Source organism: Leptodactylus fuscus, chromosome 3 (genome assembly GCF_031893055.1).
Source record: "Leptodactylus fuscus isolate aLepFus1 chromosome 3, aLepFus1.hap2, whole genome shotgun sequence".
NCBI lineage: Eukaryota > Metazoa > Chordata > Amphibia > Anura > Leptodactylidae > Leptodactylus > Leptodactylus fuscus.
The window spans coordinates 76,427,294-76,439,681 of NC_134267.1; the positions used below are offsets into that span (position 1 = coordinate 76,427,294).

General features: G+C 46.2%; 1 protein-coding gene across 1 annotated transcript in view; it reads left to right on the plus strand.

Moving 5' to 3' along the window:
* The first annotated feature begins 1,163 nt into the window (after positions 1-1,163).
* The window catches only part of CAPN9 (calpain 9), a 96,779-nt gene continuing 85,554 nt past the window's right edge, over positions 1,164-12,388 (plus strand). The window contains exon 1 of the mRNA XM_075267773.1: positions 1,164-1,489. Coding sequence (XP_075123874.1) covers positions 1,277-1,489 — 213 coding nt within the window. The 5' untranslated portion in view covers positions 1,164-1,276. The remainder of the gene's footprint in view (positions 1,490-12,388) is intronic.

Below are 12,388 nucleotides of genomic sequence, written 5' to 3' on the forward strand. Positions count from 1 at the left end.
TGTGGAGAGCGGTTCCATATAAATATTTCTACAATGGAGAACAAATATCAAGGCCGCTGGAATTCCAACATGATGGGAAACTACGGCTGGTTTTTGCAACGGGAAAATATGACCATTCACAAAAGCAAAAACAAATGCCTGAAGCACTTTTAACAGTCCTGGGTCTTGCTCAAGTAAGACTTTTAACCCCTTCCCGACATCCGCCATAATAGTAGGGCGCTGCCGGGAAGGACTTCCCGCACTTCTGCATGGTGCGCACACAGAACCTGTGTGCGCACCATGCCCTGCGACTGTCAGCCGTATGTTAACACCCACGGTCGGAGCTGCTGGGGGTTGTAGTTCTCAAAGGGGTCAGTGAAATTTAAACATTTGGTGTTGTGTGTTTGTGTGTTTCTGCATGTCTGTGTGTGTGTGTGTGTGTGTGTGTGTTACTTACCTTCCCACTGCTGTTCTCCTCTGCTCAATCCTGCCGCCGTGGACACCATCAGGACACTGGTGACGCTAGCAGTAACAAGCTGAAACTCTATTGGCGCTTGCAACTGCCAAGTTCAGCTACACTACAGGGGGCAGGCACAAAAAGGTAGAGACGTTCTCTGCTGCTCCGCAATGCCGGCAGGCAACCATCTTCATGCAGCTTCAGGACCGCGATCCGGCCCTTCAGCACTTCTAGTACTCATGTTCCAAATGCAAATGCATTGCTCAGGGGGCCAGATCATCATGGTCAGGGGCCTGATCGGGCCCCTGACCGATGCATTTGCATTGGGAACATGTGGACTTATGCTCTGGGCCCTCCGTGGGATTCCCCAGATCCCCAGTGGGCCAGTCCGACCCTGGGTGTTATACAAACTATTTGGTAAGAGCAAGTGTCAGATCAGTTCTATTGCCTGCTATATTTTATAGGTCAGCCTTTTTTCTGTAATGACATGATATAAACCACAGCCAGCCTGTTAATGAAACTAGTTTGTCCTTTCATGTAACTTCCATCCTGAGCCTGTAAAAGTAAAGGTTTATCCTTACCACTGTTAGTTCAGCAGGGTGTTCCCTCCTGTGACTTATCTCTGGCAGAAGTTGCTTTTCTCCTTGTCTAACAGGTGGAAAGAAAGGAGGAGCGAACATTTCTTGAATGTTTGTTTTAATCACCCTTCAGTGATTGTCCGCTTTACTTCATACCCATTCAGCTGTCAGTGCACAATACCTGCATGTGTGACGCTGTGTGATCTATTCATTTATTCTTTCATTGCCCAGCTCAACTTGAAACCAATTATCTGCATAAAAAATGCCGTACATCTATCAAGACCCGAGATATAACGAACCCAGCTTCCCCAATACTGCCAAAAGTGTTCACTCATCTGGAAAAACCTATGAAGAGCTCCGAAAAGAGTGTGTTAGTAAAGGAGTCCTGTTTGAAGATGAAGATTTTCCAGCCAATGATTCTTCACTGTTCTACAGCCAGAAACCCAACATTCCCTTTGTTTGGAAAAGACCTAAGGTGAGAAATAAAACGGTATATAGATTTATACTGCATCTTGTTTTTTCTTTTTTTTTCTTTTTTATTGTGTATTACTGCCCTTTGCCTTTGTTCTAATAAGATGTATTACCAGAATGCTTCTGTGTGCTTTTGGTGGAGTTATGCTCATTGCTGTCATCTGCTCTCTTCATATATGGCCACATTCACATTGTCAGTATTTTACAGTAGCATTTGCTAGCCAAAATCAGAACTTGGTGCGATACTGGGAAATATATAGGAAGTTCTTATACTTTTTGCTTTTGCTCAATCCACTCCTGGCTTTGGCTCAAAAAACTGCAACAAAATCTGCAACAAAAAAGCTGCATTTCTGCAACGTGTGGCTTTAGCCTTACACATTAAATTTTTATTTATTTTTAACAATAAAATATAGTATCTAGATGACAGTAAATAGAAAATACATGTTTATTAATTGTAATAAGTATTCTAATCAATAACACAATAATGTTAGACACAAAGTATAATGTCAGGCAAAAAATATATAAAGCTTTATTTAAATACATTTTAAAACATATATAAGACAGAAATAATGAATGGGGTGATACAACCAAACAGAACAATGAAGGCCCCAGATGGAATACTAATGGTTGATGATGAATAAATGACACTTACATTACATATATATACGGATATGTGAAACATCCATAGTTTCTAGAGTGTATATATAACATACATAGTTTTTTAAAGTGCAAATATTCTGTGAAATAACATGATGCCAAGTAGTAAATTACCTATGGGTGGACCTTCATGTAGTGAACGCGCCCCGACGCGCGTTTCGCCACTACTGTGGCTTCGTCAGGGGGAAAAAAAGAAGATCACATCATCTTTTTTTCCCCCTGACGAAGCCACGGTAGTGGCGAAACGCGCGTCGGGGCGCGTTCACTACATGAAGGTCCACCCATAGGTAATTTACTACTTGGCATCATGTTATTTCACAGAATATTTGCACTTTAAAAAACTATGTATGTTATATATACACTCTAGAAACTATGGATGTTTCACATATCCGTATATATATGTAATGTAAGTGTCATTTATTCATCATCAACCATTAGTATTCCATCTGGGGCCTTCATTGTTCTGTTTGGTTGTATCACCCCATTCATTATTTCTGTCTTATATATGTTTTAAAATGTATTTAAATAAAGCTTTATATATTTTTTGCCTGACATTTTCTGTGGCAGTGCGCTTTTTTAGCATAGTGTTCTATTTATATTGCTTTGCCAATTTTTGCCCTATATTTAGTCGTGTATACTTAAAGTATAATGCCATTAGAGTACAGGCCATTTTTTTGGGTACATTTGCCGTATCAATGTTGCTGATGCCCAAATGGGATCTAATGAGCTCTACCAGGGGCTCCATTACAAAAGCAAATATAACTGACAAGAAGCAGCTCTGGTGGGCCCCATTGCTAATTTACAAAATAAAAAGTTCAGATAAGAGTACAAAGGTCCATCCAGTGCCAAAATATTGGTGTATAGGGCTAGAATGGTGGAATGGAGGAGGTTATTGATACCAAACTAATCCAGAATGTGAGCTAGGTAGCCCCAATTAAAGGGGTATTCCCACGTCGCATACTCACCAGTCTTCGTTGCTGTAAATTCTTCTTTCTTCCGGCTTTGTTGCGTCATTGGTGGGCGGAGTTACATATGCAAAGCCAGCGGCGAGATGCCACTGGCCCTGCGTGCACACTCATAGACCAGTCTAGCCTTCACAATGTGAATACAAACCTGGCATCCGCCTCTCTCTATTACAGCAGATGCCGGATCTGTATTCGCATTTTGAAGGCTAGACTGGTCTCACCATCTATGAGCGTGCACGCAGGGCCAGCAGCATCTCGCCGCTGGCTTTGCATATGTGAATACAGAGCCGGCATCTGCTGTAATAAAGAGGCGGATGACGGGGAGTGTATTTGCCGGCACAGATGCCTGCAACATCGCAATGCTCCTGTCCTGCATCAAGCCAGCAGTGGCAGGAGCAATGCTGTTATTCCGCTCATCCGCCCCCCCCCCTCCGGAATAGCAGCATCGCTCCTGCAGCTGCTGGCTTCATGCAGGGCAGGAGCATAGCGATGTTGCAGGCATCTGTGCCGGCGTCTAACCGTCCCCCGACATCCGCCTCTCTATTGCAGCGGATGCCGGGTCTGTATTGGTGGCCACTTCTCCCCCCCCCCCACCCAAAGGGTAAACTACCCCCCCCCCTTCCCTCCAGGCTCGCTCCTGTGCACTTAGCCCCTCCTCCCTCCCCCCTCAGAGCAGCAGATATATCACTTGACTTATGACCAGATAAGTCAAGGGATGTGTCAAAACAAATGAATGAAGTAAGATAGTGGACAAACAAAGCAGTTTTGCTGAAGCAGTGTATTTAGGAAAAGTCTTACATTCACACTAACAAGCAGTATAGATAGGATCCTTGTGATGGGACAACCCCTTTAAATCCATCAATGCAGAAAAGAAATCCGCCAGCCCTCAGCCTACTGGATTGAGCTAATGAATGTTCGGGATCATTTCAGAGATTGGCCACCTAGTACAAAGCCCACCTGATTTCTTAGCATGCACTGTGAAATCTGTGTAAAGTAAAGAAATGGGCTTAAATTTGAAAGAATTGTAGGTTATATTCCAATTGTACAGAAGTTCATAATAGTAGGAGAGGAAATTTGCCCTCCAAGGAAATCTTGGAAAAAAACATTTAATAGGTGTGGAGCTTAAATGGACATAATCCAAAAAAAGAGACCATGCTAATAGTTTAGCAGCGAGCTAGTTTAGGTGAATGTATTGTTCTCTTCAGAATAAGCAAGTTGCAAGATGACAATAACGCTGAAGATTATAGCGCAAGCTGTCATATGCGCTAAATTGATTGGCAATTAACTAGAGATGAAACTAAACAAACTTTCATAATCCATCTTGGAGAAACTGAAATGGCCACTGCCACATGTAGCATAAGCTAGAAGAGCAGAAGAGGTGGATCACATGGTCTCTGTGACCTAGGTGGGCTTCAAGCATTACCTGACAGCCTCTGTGACAATTATGAGTGATAGGTGGAGAGGTTTCAGTGATGATGTCATATCAGCATATAAAATACTGAGCAGGAAGCAGAAAAGCTACATTATGATACCGCAACTCTCAGTGCAGCTATTGAAACTGCAATACAAATCAAATCAAACAAGCTTTATTGGCACGTCAGAATAGATATTTGGCATTGCCAAAGCTAGTAAAGTGGGCAGGGGAGAGTTGGGGGGGGGGGGGGGAGAGTGGTGGATATGGGGTGGGGTGGGGGGGGGTTGTGTTGGGGTATACAGTGATAGTGAAAGAAAACCCACCAACATTGCACTAGTATTACCGAAATATAGGAGAAGTGGACTCTGGAGCATAATTTAGTTAAATTTTATACATTTTAGAGAGAGGCAGATATGAGTGGGGTGAGAAACACTCTGCACTGTAGTGTCCACTGTGTAATTATATATATATACACATATATATACTAGTAGAATACCCGTGGCTTCACTCGCAGAAAATGTTAATTTGTTAGTTATGCTAGCTAAAGTAAAATGTTCAGTGTCATACTGAAATTGACATTTTCAGAATGCTACAGTAAATATTTTTTTCCAGTTTAAATTATTATTTTGGCATTTTCCTAATTTGTTCTAACATTGATTTGAACAGCAACTTTTTTTTAAATTTCAACATTTTTATTGTTTTTATATATTAAATACATATTATGTAGTATAATCTATTACAGCTATTTTTTGTAACTATTTTTTTGATAAAAATTTTTAATTTATGCCCCTTACACAAACATATAAAACATTTACACCCAATTAACAACATAGTGCCACTCTTCCCCCCCTCCCTCCAGTGTAATCTATAAGTAGTTCATGGACAAAAGAGTAAAATTGGTTTACAGTTACACAACCATCTATTGTATTTGCTTTTTGGTAAACAATGCTTCCGGTTTTACCATCAGGTGCATACCTGTATATGAAAACATTTTTTTCGGCTACCCACTCAAGCAACGTACAACTGTCTATGTGAAAACCACGGGCTCTCCAAATTAATGCCGGCTACTTTAAGTGATTGACCTTGTGCTTTGTTTATAGTCATAGCAAATGCAAGTCGGGTTGGGAACTGTAGATACTTAAAATTGAAGGGCCTGTCACTTGGTAGCAAAGGAATACGCAGAATGAAAACATTTGCTCCCTTAGAGTTTCCCATAAGAATAGCGGCATTGGGCATGAGACTCTTAATGCACAATCTTGTGCCGTTACATATTTTTGGTTGGTCAAGGTTCCAAAGCAAAATTATTTTGGCTCCTATTTTTAAAGTGAATTTATACGGTGGCATTCCAGGAGGCTCCAAAGAATTCAGGATCTCCAATGGATACATTACGGCTTGTTCACTCTCCATGACTGAATCAATGGACATGTATTTGGTTGCTAGACCAGGCATCCATCTCTGAATTAGTAGATTTATGGAGTTGACATTATCATTTTTAGGCGCAAGGATTGCACGTTCACAAAGCCACTTATGGTTGTTAAAATTGTTACAAATATCAGGGAAAACTTGGTCAATAAGTTCCATTGCCAAAGATGTAATTTCACAAAAATCTTCTGGAAAGGAAATGAGTAGAGATGAGCGAACACTAAAATGTTCGAGGTTCGAAATTCCCCATTATAGTCTATGGGGAACATATACTCGTTAAGGGGGAAACCCAAATCCGTGTCTGGAGGGTCACCAAGTCCACTATGAGACCCCAGGAAATGATACCAACACCCTGGAATGACACTGGGACAGCAGGGGAAGCATGTCTGGGGGCATAAAAGTCACTTTATTTCATGGAAATCCCTGTCAGTTTGCGATTTTCGCAAGCTAACTTTTCCCCATAGAAATGCATTGGCCAGTGCTGATTGGCCAGAGTACGGAACTCGACCAATCAGCGCTGGCTCTGCTGGAGGAGGCGGAGTCTAAGATCGCTCCACACCAGTCTCCATTCAGGTCCGACCTTAGACTCCGCCTCCTCCGGCACAGCCAGCGCTGATTGGCCAAAGGCTGGCCAATGCATTCCTATGCGAATGCAGAGACTTAGCAGTGCTGAGTCAGTTTTGCTCAACTACACATCTGATGCACACTCGGCACTGCTACACCAGATGTAGCAATCTGATGTAGCAGAGCCGAGGGTGCACTAGAACCCCTGTGCAAACTCAGTTCACGCTAATAGAATGCATTGGCCAGCGCTGATTGGCCAATGCATTCTATTAGCCCGATGAAGTAGAGCTGAATGTGTGTGCTAAGCACACACATTCAGCACTGCTTCATCACGCCAATACAATGCATTAGCCAGTGCTGATTGGCCAGAGTACGGAATTCGGCCAATCAGCGCTGGCTCTGCTGGAGAAGGCGGAGTCTAAGGTCGGACCTGAATGGAGACTGGTGTGGAGCAATCTTAGACTCCGCCTCCTCCAGCAGAGCCAGCGCTGATTGGCCGAATTCCGTACTCTGGCCAATCAGCGCTGGCCAATGCATTCTATTAGCCCGATGAAGTAGAGCTGAATGTGTGTGCTTAGCACACACATTCAGCTCTACTTCATCGGGCTAATAGAATGCATTGGCCAATCAGCGCTGGCCAATGCATTCTATTAGCTTGATGAAGCAGTGTGTGCACAAGGGTTCAAGCGCACCCTCGGCTCTGATGTAGCAGAGCCGAGGGTGCACAAGGGTTCAAGTGCACCCTCGGCTCTCCTACATCAGAGCCGAGGGTGCGCTTGAACCCTTGTGCAGCCTCAGCTCTGCTACATCAGAGCCGAGGGTGCGCTTGAACCCTTGTGCACACTCTGCTTCATCAAGCTAATAGAATGCATTGGCCAGCACTGATTGGCCAGAGTACGGAATTCGGCCAATCAGCGCTGGCCAATGCATCCCTATGGGAAAAAGTTTATCTCACAAAAATCACAATTACACACCCGATAGAGCCCCAAAAAGTTATTTTTAATAACATTCCCCCCTAAATAAAGGTTATCCCTAGCTATCCCTGCCTGTACAGCTATCCCTGTCTCATAGTCACAAAGTTCACATTCTCATATGACCCGGATTTGAAATCCACTATTCGTCTAAAATGGAGGTCACCTGATTTCGGCAGCCAATGACTTTTTCCAATTTTTTTCAATGCCCCCGGTGTCGTAGTTCCTGTCCCACCTCCCCTGCGCTGTTATTGGTGCAAAAAAGGTGCCAGGGAAGGTGGGAGGGGAATCGAATTTTGGCGCACTTTACTACGCGGTGTTCGATTCGAACATGGCGAACACCCTGATATCCGATCGAACATGTGTTCGATAGAACACTGTTCGCTCATCTCTAGTCAGCGCTGATTGGCCAGAGTACGGAATTCGACCAATCAGCGCTGGCTGTGCTGGAGGAGGCGGAGTCTAAGATCGCTCCACACCAGTCTCCATTCAGGTCCGACCTTACACTCCGCCTCCTCCGGCAGAGCCAGCGCTGATTGGCCGAAGGCTGGCCAATGCATTCCTATGCGAATGCAGAGACTTAGCAGTGCTGAGCCAGTTCTGCTCAACTACACATCTGATGCACACTCGGCTCTGCTACATCAGATGTGTAGTTGAGCAGAACTGGCTCAGCACTGCTAAGTCTCTGCATTCGCATAGGAATGCATTGGCCAGCCTTCGGCCAATCAGCGCTAGCTCTGCCGGAGGAGGCGGAGTGTAAGGTCGGACCTGAATGGAGACTGGTGTGGAGCGATCTTAGACTCCGCCTCCTCCAGCAGAGCCAGTGCTGATTGGTCGAATTCCGTTCTCTGGCCAATCAGCGCTGGCCAATGCATTCTATTAGCCCGATGAAGTAGAGCTGAATGTGTGTGCTTAGCACACACATTCAGCTCTACTTCATCGGGCTAATAGAATGCATTGGCCAATCAGCGCTGGCCAATGCATTCTATTAGCGTGAGCTGAGTTTGCACAGGGGTTCTAGTGCACCCTCAGCTCTGCTACATCAGATTGCTACATCTGATGTAGCAGAGCCGAGTGTGCACACTCGGCTCTGCTACATCTGATACACGCTCGGCTCTGCTACATCTGATGCACACTCGGCTCTGCTACATCTGATGCAGCAGCAGAGCCGAGTGTGCATCAGATGTAGCAGAGCCGAGTGTGCATCAGATGTGTAGTTGAGCAGAACTGGCTCAGCACTGCTAAGTCTCTGCATTCGCATAGGAATGCATTGGCCAGCCTTCGGCCAATCAGCGCTGGCTCTGCCGGAGGAGGCGGAGTCTAAGGTCGGACCTGAATGGAGACTGGTGTGGAGCGATCTTAGACTCCGCCTCCTCCAGCAGAGCCAGCGCTGAGTGGTCGAGTTCCGTACTCTGGCCAATCAGCGCTGTCCAATGCATTCCTATGGGAAAAAGTTTATGTCACAAAAATCACAATTACACACCCGATAGAGCCCCAAAAAGTTATTTTTAATAACATTCCTACCTAAATAAAGGTTATCCCTAGCTATCCCTGCCTGTACAGCTATCCCTGTCTCTTAGTCACAAAGTTCACATTCTCATATGACCCGGATTTGAAATCCACTATTCGTCTAAAATGGAGGTCACCTGATTTCGGCAGCCAATGACTTTTTCTGATTTTTTTTCGATGCCTCCGGTGTCGTAGTTCCTGTCCCACCTCCCCTGCGCTGTTATTGGTGCAAAAAAAGCGCCAGGGAAGGTGGGAGGGGAATCGAATTTTTTTGGAGTTTGCCACGTGATGTTCGATTCGAATCGAACACATCGAACAGCCTGATATCCGATCGAACATGTGTTCGATAGAACACTGTTCGCTCATCTCTAGAAATGAGACCAGTAGTGAACTTGTAATTTTCAAGACATAGTAACTGGTGTGTAAATGTATCCACAGTTGTATTTCCCATCAAATGAACCCGCATATTAGTAGTAAGAGTTTGCTTCTGAACATGTATCCACAGATAAGAAGATTTTAGACACCTTAAGAACAGGTAATGTCTGACAGAAGTCTCCTGCAAAAATTACAATTCCCCCAATTAAATAATCGGTTCCCTGTAGATCTTTCGACCACTTTCTTGTGCGCCATGGTACATTCATCCCAAACAATTACTTTGCAAGTTTGTAATACCTTCGCTTTCTCTGAGCCCTTAGGCTGTGTTCAGACAGGGTTGTTTTGGACCAGCTTTTGACGCAGAGGCCGCCTAAAAGTCGAGTCCAAAAAATGGCTAGCCGTGACTGGATGCTGGTGCAGTGCATCAGCATCCAGTCGCAGCATTCTGTTCTGGATTTAGCCCAAATGAATTGGCCTAGTCAGTTGGGAGTGTTGCGAGCGGACGTCCATGGCTGATTCGACTGAGCGCATACGCTTACTGTAAACCCCCTGAAAAGGAAGGGGGGGGATAAGCCCCTCCCAAATACTAACAACCCAAAAAACCTACCCCTTTAGAAATAAGGCACAGAGACAAACGTTTGGGTTAAGTGGGGGTCGGCCACAGCTTTATTATTGAAAATAGGCATGACAGCAGAAACCTGTTGCCCCCCAAATAAAAGGGGAAGCGCACCACAAGGAATGCCCAGGCACCGCATAGCGGTGTGCATGTCTGTTATATCCAGCGGTGGCGCGCCTTATGCAGGATGACGTAAGGGGACAAGGTCCTGCCGATCATGCCAGCTGTGACACCTACGGGAAGAAATAAATAAATAAATAACCAAAACAAACAAATTACAAACAAAACCAAAACAGCTACATAGAAAGAAAAATCAAACAATGGAAACAAAAAACCAAAAACCCAAAGAGAAAACACAAACAAAACCCGGTAAAGTGCAAAAACAAAAGGGGAGGGTGGGAGGGAAAATCTTCTTTCTTCGACGCTGGCGGGGATCCGAAAGGAAGTCCCCGCCCAGCGCCGAAGAATATAAAGGGGACGGAGCGTGGCCCCGCCCCCCCCGCCCGCCGCGTCATCACGGCGAACGTCAGAACGCCGGGAGGGGCAGCGGAAGGGAGGGGGAGAGGGGCGCATGCGCGAAACCGCGCTCAGTCAAACCCCGGGCCGCTTATACAGCGTCCCGGTCGTAAGACTGAGCGCATACGCTTACTGTAAACCCCCGAAAAGGAAGGGGGGGGGATAAGCCCCTCCCAAATACTAACAACCCAAAAAACCTACCCCTTTAGAAATAAGGCACAGAGACAAACGTTTGGGTTAAGTGGGGGTCGGCCACAGCTTTATTATTGAAAATAGGCATGACAGCAGAAACCTGTTGCCCCCCAAATAAAAGGGGAAGCCTTATGCAGGATGACGTAAGGGGACAAGGTCCTGCCGATCATGCCACCGGAGACCGGTGTAACCCTACACCGGGGTCCGACCCCCCTCCTGCAGCATAAAGAGAGCACGGTCAATGCCATCCTGCAAGCCCGACAAGAAGATGTCGAGGCCAATGTCCGACAGGTGAACCCCATCTCTGCGCAACAAGGCGCTGTTATCACCCTCCAATTGCCTGTGCCGGACAACTACTCCCCCCCGGGACCTCACATGGCGAGAGATGCGCATGTTAAGGAGCCGGCGAGCCCTTTCCAGAGCCGCCGGGTCCCGCGCATCCCTTCAGCGAACCCGCGGGACTACCTCCGACCAGACCATGACAAGGTTATTGAAGAAAGCAGGGAATCGATCAAAATCCGAACGAATCAGGGAGATCAGCTCCGACAATCGAATGGTACCCAAATCATTTCCTCCAGCATGCAGCACCAGCACCACAGGGGCCTGGGAGGAACCGGCAATAGACACGACTTGCGGTAGAATCAGCAACCAGCTCAAACCCCGAACTCCGTGCCACCGGAGCTCGGCCTGTTCAAATCCAAGCTGCAGACCACCTGGGCGAACAGCAGCACGTCGCGCTGCCCAGTAAACATAAGAATGGCCCAGGATCCAAACGATAGGATAAGTATCTAAAGAAATAAACAAAAGAAATTAGTACAGGCGAAATACAAACAACGTGTTCAATAAATGTGTTTTTTTTTTTTTTTTTGTTTTTTTTTTTTTTTATAACCGCAATGAAACTAAAAGCAGGAAGGAAGTAAAAAAGAAAACAAAAAACTACACAGTAAGCAAACCCGGGCGTACATACCGACGGTAACAATTAGAGCGCCATCTGCCAATGCGCTTTACTTCTTCTTCCGTGAGACCAGCCGCATCCGCCGCAGTAGCGGCACCAATGCGGAAGGAATGAGTCCCGAAATCCGCCGGGGAAACCCCCGCGGACGACAGGCATCGTTTAAACAAAGATTCGAATTGGAAACGCGTGAAAAAGGAACCGTCCCTATGAACTAAAAACTGCGGGGAAGGCGGGCGGACGCCCACAAATTGCCGCACCACCGCCACCGGGCACAGGGGGCCGTCTATACGCGATATAGACAACCACGTACCCTGCCCGTACACGTCCGTCTTGGAGCGCTTCACCCGGACCCGAAGGGAATCCTGTAGAATGACCACATCATCACCCGCCAAACCACCCTGTACCAAACGCGACGGGGCTACCAACTCACCCACGCGAAGCGCGCCAAAAAATGCAAGGCAAAAAGAACAACTAAGCAAAACGGACTCAAAAGAAGAAGAACAAACCGACGAAGCAGCATCCACCAGACGCCGCAGCAGAAAAAAGGAGACCGGCCTGCGACAATCAACCGGTCGCGGCGCCTTCTTCCAACCCCGCAAAACAAGCTGAAAGGAAAATTCTTTCGTCACGTCGGGGAGACCCAGCAGCTTCAAACCAAAGGCAACCCCGGACATACGCCGAGCTGCCGTGGCTGCCGTGACCCCATCAGAACGCAAACGAGACAAGAAAGCGTAGGTAAGCTCGCGG